Source organism: Salmo trutta, chromosome 17 (genome assembly GCF_901001165.1).
Source record: "Salmo trutta chromosome 17, fSalTru1.1, whole genome shotgun sequence".
NCBI lineage: Eukaryota > Metazoa > Chordata > Actinopteri > Salmoniformes > Salmonidae > Salmo > Salmo trutta.
Window position 1 is genome coordinate 19,660,274 of NC_042973.1, and position 12,032 is coordinate 19,672,305.

General features: G+C 40.6%; 1 protein-coding gene across 2 annotated transcripts; it reads left to right on the forward strand.

Annotated features, from left to right (window-relative positions):
* The first annotated feature begins 4,206 nt into the window (after positions 1 to 4,206).
* LOC115151818 (E3 ubiquitin-protein ligase RNF126) lies at positions 4,207 to 11,003 on the forward strand. 2 transcript variants are annotated; one of them, XM_029696071.1, is made up of 9 exons: positions 4,207 to 4,389; positions 7,729 to 7,787; positions 7,994 to 8,054; positions 8,322 to 8,572; positions 8,754 to 8,822; positions 8,946 to 9,015; positions 9,182 to 9,275; positions 9,461 to 9,576; positions 9,808 to 11,003. In XM_029696071.1, the coding sequence occupies exons 1-9, from the start codon at positions 4,315 to 4,317 to the stop codon at positions 9,955 to 9,957; spliced, it is 945 nt and encodes a 314-aa protein (XP_029551931.1). In that variant the 5' UTR covers positions 4,207 to 4,314; the 3' UTR covers positions 9,958 to 11,003. The 2 variants fall into 2 exon arrangements, with proteins under 2 accessions (XP_029551931.1, XP_029551930.1); XM_029696070.1 differs by having other exon boundaries at positions 4,208 to 4,389; positions 8,274 to 8,572.
* The last annotated feature ends 1,029 nt before the right edge of the window (positions 11,004 to 12,032 follow it).

Here is a 12,032-nt window from a genome sequence, read left to right on the forward strand (position 1 = left end):
TCATTTACAATTGCGACCTGGCCAAGATAAAGCAAAGCAGTTCGACAACATACAACAACACAGAGTTACACATGGAGTAAAAACAAACATACAGTCAATAATACAGTAGAAAAATAAGTCTATATACAATGTGAGCAAATGAGGTGAGATAAGGGAGGTAAAGGCAAAAAGGCCATGGTGGCAAAGTAAATACAATATAGCAAGTAAAACACTGGAATGGTAGATTTGTAGTCAAAGAAAGTGCAAAGTAGAAATACAATTAATGGGGTGCAAAGGAGCAAAATAAATAAATAAATACAGTAGGGGAAGCGGTAGTTGTTTGGGCTAAATTATAGATGGGCTATGTACAGGTGCAGTGATCTGTGAGCTGCTCTGACAGCTGGTGCTTAAAGCTAGTGAGGGAGATGTGTTTCCAATTTCAGAGATTTTTGTAGTTCGTTCCAGTCATTGGCAGCAGAGAACTGGAAGGAGAGACGGCCAAAGGAGGAATTGGCTTTGGGGGTGACCAGAGAGATATACCTGCTGGAGCGCGTGCTACAGGTGGGTGCTGCTATGTTGACCAGTGAGCGGAGATAAGGGGGGACTTTACCTAGCAGGGTCTTGTAGATGACCTGGAGCCAGTGGGTTTGGCGACGAGTATGAAGCGAGGGCCAGCCAACGAGGGCGTACAGGTCGCAGTGGTGGGTAGTATATGGGGCTTTGGTGACAGAACGGATGGCACTGTGATAGACTGCATCCAGTTTGTTGAGTAGGGTATTGGAGGCTATTTTATAAATGACATCGCCGAAGTCGAGGATCGGTAGGATGGTCAGTTTTACGAGGGTTCGTTTGGCAGCATGAGTGAAGGATGCTTTGTTGCGAAATAGGAAGCCAATTCTAGATTTATCTTTGGATTGGAGATGTTTGATGTGAGTCTGCAAGGAGAGTTTACAGTCTAACCAGACACCTAGGTATTTGTAGTTGTCCACATATTCTAAGTCAGAACCGTCCAGAGTAGTGATGCTGGACAGGCGGGCAGGTGCAGGCAGCAATCAGTTGAAGAGCATGCATTTAGTTTTACTTGTATTTAAGAGCAGTTGGAGGCCACGGAAGGAGAGTTGTATGGCATTGAAGCTCGTCTGGAGGGTTAATGACAATGAATGGGCAGAGCGGGTCAGTTAGGTACATACAGGACCTGAGTTCGAGGCTGGGGCCAAATTATTGAAACAGTCCAGGGGGAATCAGCTGTGTAGCTGAGTCATCATAGGGTCAAATGAGCAGCAATAGGTGAGTCAGGGTGCCGTTCGGTAGTCACTACTACGCTAGGCGAGCAGGGGACACAGCGTTCAGAAAAGCTAGCGGGCCGGGGCTAGTAGATGGTTTTTCGGCGACATTGTAACAGAATAGCCTGTTGAGACCACATCCGGCGATCACGTCGGCAGTCCAGTCATGATGGATCGGCGGGGCTCCGTGTCGACAATAAAGGGTCCAGGCCAATTGGCAAAGGAGGATTGTAGCCCTAGAATTAGCTGGTATATGGGCCTAGCTCGAGGCTAGCTCAAGGCTAGCTGGTGCTTGCTTCGGGACAGAGGCGTTAGCTAACAGTAGTCACTCGTTTGCTGCTAGCTGGCTGCGATGATCCGGTGAGATGATCCAGAGCGGCAGGAATCCGGTGATATGGTAGAGAGAAGCAGTCCGATATGCTCTGGGTTGATATCACACTGTGCAGACTGACAGGTGTTGTCCGAAGACCGCTAGCCGTGGCTAACAAAGACTAGTAGCTATTTAGCTGGCTTGCTCCTGATGGAAGTTCCAGTTATAAGGATTGAAAATAGCAGTTCTGTACCACATTGTGTGAGGGTTGCCGGAAAGTATATTTAGTTTGTATATAGAAAGTGAGATTATGATATTTCTGAAAAAGACCGGCTATTTACACGGGATAAGACACGGGAACAAAAAAAAGACAAATAGACACGTCCTACTGCAACGCCATCTTGGATTTTTTGGGGGGCTATTTGACCAAGAAGCAGAGTGATGGAGTGCTGCATCAGATTACATGGCCTCCACAATCACCCGACCTCAACTCAATTGAGATGGTTTGGGATGAGTTGGACCGCAGAGTGAAGGAAAAGTAGCCAACAAGTGCTCAGCTATGTGGGAACTCCTTCAAGGCTGTTGGAAAAGCATTCCAGGTGAAGCTAGTTGAGAGAATGCAAAGACTGTGAAAAGCTGTCATCAAGGCAAAGGGTGGCAACTTTGAAGAATCTTAAATATAAAATATATTTTGATTTGTTTTACAGTTTTTGTGTTCTACGTAATTCCATATGTGTTATTTCATACTTTTGATGACTTCGCTATTATTCTACAATGTCGAAAATAGTAAAAATAAAGAAACACTTTTGACTGGTACTGTATGTAAATATGATAGTTCAGTTTTTTTTCAATACATTTGCAAAAATGTCTAAAAACCTGTTTTTCCTTTGTCATTATGGGGTATTGTGTATATTGATGAGGGAAATCAATTATTTAATCAATTTTAGAATAAGGCTGTAACATAACAAAATGTGGAAAAAGTCAAGGGGTCTGAATATTCTCTGAATGCACTGTACATCACAGAAGACTGAAATATAACAAAACCGCTTGACATAGAAACACCAGATTTTCATAGTTGTTTTTTAAAAATCATGTTTATTAATAAGGAAATTATGGAAAACATTCATAACATTCTACCCATGAGGATACTAGAGGGCGATTTGGTAATTTAGACCAGCATGATCTCATTGCGCCCTGGTTCTTTTAGCATCACATAAGGTGAAAGGATGGTTTCCAATAGGTTCTCAACTGGTCACTAAATGTACCACAATCTTGTGCATTGATATGAAGAAATTAGGAATAGAGTATTTTACCTGCTGAACTGCAATATCTGCTGGAGATCATCTGTAAATAAATATAGTACACAAAAGCACCACCATGTGGTAATAATGCATAGAACTGCCATCAGAAAAGTGAAATATACATTGGTCATTTTATAATTCCCCTAAACGTCTTTATAAATGTGTCTTTTGCTCATTTTAATTTCTTAAAAAATCATGAGAAAATGATATATGGGGACCGGTTACAATAGCTCAACTTATGCCCATGAGTTAAAGAAACATCCAAGTCATATTTTAGCCATAATTCGAGTCCTTCATGGTTTTATGTAGGACACTGCTTAGAAACACTTAAAATGGCTAGCTAAGTTTCTTACCAATCCAACAAACATAATTTGCAAAGACATGAAGATGTTGTATTGCTAATTTGCTTGTTCTGGCTAGCTAATGAGAGAACTAGCCTAGTTAGCTCATATTTTAAGCTGGAAAGATAGCTTGTAAAATCAGACTGACTAGCTTGCTAGCTAACTATCTGTATCTGATGTGCTTCTCTGTTAAAATGAGTGCAACTTTGATAGGAGAGAAAATGCTAATTTAGGCCTACTTCAGGATTGCATTTTTTATTTTGCTAGCTTGAATATGTGGAATAATATAAATTGTAGAAACAGATTCGAAGAGTTTGAAGTATTTCATTCTATGCGTTTCGTATATTCTTGTGAGCGAATCATTCTTGTCCCCTTCTTTACTATGTACTGTCTCCAATGTTGTCAGTAGTTACCACAGCCACAAAGTACAAATTGGCTATATCATAGAGTTTCTAAATTGAGAGGCGCAACATCGCTATACTTCCGGGAACGCTTGCGAAACAGTGCAAACAGATCAGACTGTGGTTTTGGGGTTTAAGAAGTAAATGAGAGAAGTCAAAAATTCTTCCTTATTTGTTAATTTTCTCGAAATCCAAAGTCACAACCTAGATTGGACCCAATGTCTTAAGTAGTTGATCTTGTTTTTACTCCAAGCTCATGAAAGTGATAAACTGACACGTTTTAATTTCTGTCAAAAATAACTTTATATCGAAGGAGTGCCTTTGATTTGACGGCTGCACATGCGCAGTTTGTGGCGAGACGACCGTTAGACCCGATTAAGTGTTTCTACTCATGAGTTTAGCTAGCCAGCGTCGCCATGACATCGTCTACCAGTGTGATTGGGGATTTCTATTGGAGAATCATACTGCACTAACTTTGGCTATAACGTAAAAATGTATGAAAACAAATATTAGCTTTTTGGTCTTAATTTAAGATTAGGCTTGGAAATACGCTTAGCAGTGTGGTTAATGTTAGGTTTAAAATCAGATTTGAAGAAGATAATTGTAGAAATAGTCTGGGTTTAGCCATAATTATGACTTTGTGGCTGTAGTAACTAGTGACGACCCTCCAACTGAATCCTCTAACAGAGAACCAAAAAAATGGCGGAAGCACCTCCATGGCCCAGCCGGTTTTTCTGTCACAGATGTTCGGAAGAGATCAGCCCTCGTCTCCCCGTAAGTAACGTTGACAAGAAGCGAAAGACAATTAGTCGAGGAGAGTAGATCAATTGTTGTTGGTCTTGAACGTTTGAACGAGTCCTTAAAAATTCTAGCTAGCTAAACCCCATCATATATACAGTCATTGAGCTAAGCTAACCATATTTTCAACGTCTTGCATCTGACTGTTAGCCAGCTAACGAGAACTAGCCTAGTTAGCTCATATTTTTAGATAGAAAGCTTGTAAAATCAGAGACAGATTAGCTCGCTAGCTAACTAACCGCATCTGATGTGCTTATCGGTCAAGCTAGCTAGCCTGTATTGTGTTGCGTCGTTTGTAGTTAACGTTAGCTAGCTAGTTATTCTGGTTGTGTGCGCGTACTAACGTTAACCAGCTTGATTTATAGCTAGGGCATGAAATTACCTTGACAGCAATTATTGTATACTCACGGCTCATTATTCATGTGTGCAAGATATAAATGGGAATAACATAGCTAGCTGCCTATAAATCTGACAACACATGGGACAAATAGTCTTAGCCAAGGAATGCATCTGAACTGCCTGTGATATCAGCAATGCTTGACAATGGCATGTGCATCCAAATTAGTCATAAATGATTCCATTCAGTAACCAAACATCATGTAGGCTTCAGATTAGCTAGAGGGAGATTTGTATTTAGCTAACGTTAGTCATATAATATGTTGATTTTTCCTGCATCTTCAAGGAACAATTTATTGTAATATTTCCATGATGATGGCATTTATGTTTTCTGTAGAAAGCATAGACATGTAGAGGAGAGAGGTTGTTGGCAGATTATAATGCCAAACCTAAAATATTATGTCTAGTGTTAATTCTAGTCACAGTGACAATGGCACAGTGCATTCTTTCTTGGTGTGTGTTTGCGTGCCATTCAGTAAGTCACACCAGCATAGCAGTCAGGTGCTGGAATTATCTGTCATAGAATACTAAAGGTGTCTCTCACAATGAAACATGTTAATCAGTAGGCTTTCCACAGTTTGCTGGTAATGAACACTGAATTAAATACCGAACACAATTCAACTCCTTCCTTCTTGACTGTTCTTAACCGTGTAGTTCAATTGGGTTATCTCCTTTTTGTCAACATTTTCTCTCATATTGGCCACACACATATAGTGCCAGTCAAAAGGTTGGACACCTACTCATTCAAGGGTTTTTCTTTATTTTTAATATTTTCTACATTGTAGAATAATAGTGAAGACATCAAAACTATAAAATAACACATAGAATCATGTAACCAAAGAAGTGTTAAACAAATCAAAATATATTTGAGATTCTTCAAACTAGCCACCCTTTGCCTTGATGACAGCTTTGAACACTCTTGGAATTCTGTCAACCAGCTTCATGAGGTGCATTTCAATTCCAAATGAAATTGTATTTGTCACATGCCCCGAATATAACAGGTATTTTCACCTTACAGTGAAATGCTTACTTACTTGCAAGCCCTTAACCAACAATGCAGTTTTAAGAAAATACCCCCCCCAAAAAGTAAGAGAAGAATAACAAATCATTCAAGAGCAGCAGTAAATCACAATAGCGGGGCTATATACAGGGTACAGAGTCAATGTTAAATCAAAATCAAACTTTATTTGTCACATGCACCAAATACAACAACTGTAGACTTCTCTGTGAAATGCTTACTTACAAGCCCTTAATCAACAGTGCAGTTCAAGAAGAGTTATTCAATGTGCGGGGGTACCGGTGTCAATGTAATTGAGGTAATATGTACATGTAGGTAGAGTTATTAAATTGACTATGCATAGATAATAACCGAGAGTAGCAGCAGCATAGAAGAGAGAGAGGGGGGGGCAATGCAAATAGTCTGGGTAGCCATTTGATTAGCTGTTCAGGAGTCTTATGGCTTGGGTAGAAGCTGTTTAGAAGCCTCTTGGACCTAGACTTGGCGCTACGGTATTGCTTGCCGTGCGGTAGCAGAGAGAACATATTTAATTAACAGGTGTGCCTTGTTAATTTGTTGAATTTCTTTCCTTCTTAATGCGTTTGAGCCAATCAGTTGTTGGGACAAGGTAGGGGTGGTATACAGAAGATAGCCCTATTTGGTAAAATACTAAATCCATATTATGGCAAGAACAGCTCTAATAAGCAAAGAGAAACGACAGTCCATCCTTACTTTAAGACATGAAGGTCAGTCAATAAGGAACATTTCAAGAACTTTGAATGTTCCTTTCAAGAACAGTTGTAAAAACAATCAAGCGCTATGATGAAACTGGTTCTCATGAGGACCGCCACAGGAAAGGAAGACCCAGAGTTACCTCTGCTGCAGAGGATAAGTTCATTAAAGTTAACTACACCTCAGATTGTAGCCCAAATAAATGCTTCAGAGTTCAAGTAACAGATCCATCTCAACATCAACTGTTCAGAGGAGTCTGAGTGAATCGCGCCTTCATAGTCGAATTGCTGCAAAGAAACCACTACTAAAGGACACCAATAAGAAGAGACTTGCTTGGGCCAAGAAACACGAGCAATGGACATTAGACCGGTGGAAATCTGTCCTTTTGTCTGATCAGTCCAAATTTGAGATTTTTGGTCCAAACCGCCGTGTCTTTGTGAGACACAGAGTAGGTGAACGGATGATCTCTGCATGTGTGGTTCTCACTGTGAAGCATGGAGGCGGAGGTGTGATGGTGTAGGGGTGCTTTGCTGGTGACACTATCTGTGATTTATTTAGATATCAAGGCACACTTAACCAGCATGGCTACCACAGCATTCTGCAGCGATACGCCATCCCATCTGGTTTGTGCTTAGTGGGACTATCATTTGTTTTTCAACAGGAAAATGACCCCACACCTCCAGGCTGTGTAAGGGCTATTTGACTAAGAAGGAGAGTGATGGAGTGCTGCATCAGGTGACCTGGCCTCCACAATCACATGACCTCAACCCAGTTGGACTGAAGTGTGAAGGAAAGCAGCCAACAAGTGGTCAGCATATGTGGGAACTCATTAGACTGTTGGAAAAGCATTCCAGGTGAAGTTAGTTGAGAGAATGCCAAGCGTGTGCAAAGCTGTCAAGGCAAACGGTGGCTTCTTTGAAGAATCTAAAATATATATTTTGATTTTAACACTTTTGGTTACCACGTGATTCCATGTGTTATTTCATAGTTTTGATTTCTTCACTATTATTCTACAATGTAGAAAATAGTCTAAATAAAGAAGAACCCTTGAATGAGTAGGTGTCCAAACTTTTGACTGATACTGTAGTTGAATGTAGTAAAGTAGGGATTCAATAGCTGATTGCTAGTCTGTTTTGTGGTAGAGTGAATGCGAAAATGACACTTAAAGGTGTTGTAATATTTGTTTGCAGGATTACACGTGTCCTCGGTGTGAATCTGGCTTTATTGAGGAACTGCTGGAGGAGAGACGGTTTGTTGAATGTGTGACATCAACGCAAGCATTCTGTTGACAGTCTGATTAAAGATGTCAGCAACCTTGTCACTAGATTTTGTCACTTGGCATCACATAACTTTTCACCTATGATTACAGCACTCTGGTCAAGAGGGTGTGCGTGCACATTTAAATCAAATCCCTCTCCAAAAATGCTAACTGTTTATGTTTGTCTTCCTGAACAGCAGTGAAAATGGGTCCACATCCACCATCTCCAGCGGTGACCAGAACCAACATCCATTTGAGGTTTCTCAGCTTATTTACTCTGCTTATTGAGAAACAAAGGCTTTACCATGATATTGTTATCTTAGCAAACAAACAAACACACCTTGTAAAATCGGAACCTGGTTTTTGACGTAGGCCTAGTTGGGATTTCTGTTGACTATAAACATTGAATAGTATGTACAGAAAGAACTCCAAGTAATTTATGAATGCATCTGTTTGTGAAACGTCCATTTCTTGTAGAATGTGGACCCTTCAAATATATTTACATTCCCCTCGGGTTACGGGCAGTTTGCTATGGGTGTCTTTGACGACTCCTTTGACTTCGGAGCGGGGCTGGGAGGAGCAGGGCTAGGAGGAGCTGGGTTGGGAGGAGCAGGGCTAGGAGGAGCTGGGTTGGGAACAGAGGACAACCGCGACGCAGAGAACCGGCGAGAACGGGAGTTGGCATCACGGCAGCGATACGGCGCCAGGCAACCTCGCGGTCGCCATGGCGTCAGGAGGCAGGCAGGGAGACCGGAGGGAGTGCCCACTTTAGAGGGGTAAGCTCAGTGACTTGTGGGACCTTTTTAAATGTTCCATGATTCACATAGATGTTCCCAGTGATAGGCTTGTCTCTTTTCTTCTGAGCTTTGATGACATGTTCTATGTAGGCAATGATGCAATTAGGTCTTATTTTTGGACGCATGCAGAGCATAACCAAAATGTTTTGTCCTCTTGTAGAATCATTCAGCAGCTAGTGAATGGAATAATTGCCCCTACGGCAGTGCCAAATATTGGTGTGGGACCCTGGTGAGTTCAACTTAGTACATTCCAGTATCTTGGGACTATGACCAATTGTTTTTATGTAAAACTTTGTAGAGGTTTCCTACTGACTCTTTGTATTACAGCTGACTTTTGTTTCTTCATTTATAGGGGCGTGCTTCACTCAAACCCCATGGATTACGCCTGGGGTGCCAACGGACTAGATGCAATCATTACACAGGTATTTAATGACTGTTTACCACTCACCTTATTAAACATTTCTAAATTCACTGTCGAACTCAACAACAACAAAATACCTGCATTTGGATTGTGAAAATATTATTTGTTTGGTTAGCATGATCCACACAGTATCAAATATATAAATATTTTTTTTGTGTGTCCCATAGTTATTAAATCAGTTTGAGAACACTGGCCCTCCGCCAGCTGATGGGGACAAAATCATGAGCCTTCCCACAGTCCTAATCACACAGGAGCATGTAGGTAAGTGACCCTGAATATCAACACACACACACAGCACAGTCAAGTTCATCACCTCAGGCCCTGTGGGCTGGACTTGTTGTGGTCTTGCTCATTTTCTATGGAAATTAGAAGGTCATAGGTTTTGGAGGTGTTTTTAAGCCTTTGTTGAACACATTTACATCTTGAATTTGTTTTTCTGTTTTAAGGCTCCGGTCTAGAATGTCCAGTGTGTAAAGAAGACTACAGTGCTGGAGAAAACGTTAGGCAACTTCCATGTAATCATTTGTTTCACAATGATTGCATAGTACCCTGGCTTGAACAGGTAAGACCTTTCCACTCGTATGTACCTTTCTTTTAGTGCTATCATTGACAAAACCTAGATTACCTTTTCCTGACCCCTTCTGACCTTTTCCTGAACCAGAGTTTCTCCTGGTCAAGTTAAGTTGTCAATAAAAACTGTGGGCTCTACTTTCCGGAAAATAAAATCTTGTTGAAGATTATTGATTATATATAATGATGTCTTCTGTGTTTGTGCTCCTGTGTGTTTCCAAAGCATGACACATGTCCAGTGTGCAGGAAAAGCTTAAGTGGACTGAACACAGCCATGAATCCTCCAGGTCTATCAGGGATGAACTTTGCCTCTTCCTCTGCACCCCCGTCCTCCAGCTCAACCAGCAATGAGAACTCGGCCAACAACTCCTAAAAAACATTTCCCTTCCCACACAACCCAGTGAACTGCCCCTCCTCAGCCAGTTGGGTGCCAGTCTCACCCTGTCAAGGGGAGCTGAGAGCAACCACCCAGTCTCCTCCTCACCTGGATCACTGTCTCACACTGGATCGGAGCCAGCAGGAATCCAATTAAATGAAAGTCAGTATGTTTCTGCCCCACCCGAGGCTCTCCTCAAGCCTTCAGGAATGTTGCTTCTTGCTGCGTGGAAGGATGGATTTGGCCCTCTGCCTGGGGAAGATATGGAGGATAGGAACATTAGGAGGGTCACTCTCTGGATAACCTCAACATGCAACAACAGAACAAGCCAGTTAGTCCTGCATTCTGAGGGGGGACTCGGGGAGAGATTTTTCTGGTCTTCTCTCACCAAGTCAGTTGTTTTTTATAAATATTTTTTTTGACATGTTTTATGAGCATTCATATTTGTACTGCTAAAATTCTTAAATGAAAACTTTCAGGAGTTAAGGAGGCTGAGTATAGGATGTGTACTTTGTTTGGATTCTGCAGCTATTGTTTCCATGGATTGGAAACATCTATCAAATTTGAAGTGTTTTTCTCAAACAGAAAAGTGTTTACCCTTCATACAATGTACTTTTACATTGAATGAACCAACCCCCAATCAGTTTCTTATTGACTGAAGTTGCATGTGCACCATTGTTTTGCCCTTTGAATTAAGAAACAAACTACATTTGGCTTTGTGTTTTTTGGAGAACTGACTTGGGTGCTGGATTAAGTCAAACCTTACTACATTCCTCTTTGTAACGACAGAGGTAAAGATCCAGTAGTTAGAATCTGTCTAGCAGGTTAACAGCCTTTTCTCATTCGATCATACAAAATCAGCAAGTTTCAGTGAATTGGTTGTTTCAAAAAAATCTATTATTCTAAGTGAATTCAATGTTTTTGTACAATTCACAGTAGACAATTTAAGTGAAATATATAGATTTGCAGATAATGTAAAACCCTGAACAAAACATGAACTGATAAAATAAAGATGTTTGGGTGCTACCACTCAATATACAACTGCCAATACTATCAGACCAATATCTTGTTAACCTCTCTAGGGGGTGTCCACCTGGCCAACATCCAGTGAAATTGCAGAGCGCCAAATTCAAAAACAGAAATACTCATTATAAAAATTCATGAAACATACAAGTGTGATACATCTGTTTAAAGATGAACTTCTTGTTAATCCAACCACGGTGTCAGATTTCAAAAAGACTTTACGGCAAAAGCAAACCATGCGATTATCTGAGAACAGCGCTCAGCAGACAAATCATTAAACTGTAACCAGCTTAGTAGACGAGAAACAAAATTCAGAAATGGCGATAAAATTAATCACTTATATTTGATGATCTTCTTTTGTTGGCGCGTTTTGTTCAGTAATCCACTGTCTCAAACAACATCTGGTGAAATTGCAGAGCGTGAAACTCAACAAAACAGAAATTCTCATAATAAACATACATAAAAGATACAAGTGTTATACATCAGCTTAAAGATAAACTTCTTGTTAATCCAACCGTTGTGTCAGATTTCAAAAAGGCTTTACGGTGAAAGCAAACCATGTGATTATCTGAGAACAGTGCCCAGCAGACAAATCATTACAAACATCAGCCAAGAAGAGGAGTAACTAAAGTCAGAAATAGTGATAAAATGTATCACTTACCTTTGATGATCTTCATATGGTTGCACTCTGAAGACTCCATGTTACACAATAAATGTTCGTTTTGTTCGATAATGTCCCTCTTTATGTCCAAAAACCTCCGTTTTTTTTGTTGGTGCATTTTCTTCAGTAATCCAATGGAACAAAGCGCGTTCACAACAGACAGACGAAAAATCTAAAAAGTACCATAAAAGTTCGTAGAAACATGTCAAATGATGTTTATAATCAATCCTAAGATTGTTTTTGTCATAAATAATCGATCATATTTCAACCGGACAATAACTTCGTCAATAGAAAAGGAAAGGCACACTCCCGGTTACGCGCTGGACTCATGTCTGGAAATTTCCACTGTCCTCTCATTGAAAGTGCTGTTTCTCCCTCATTTTTCAGA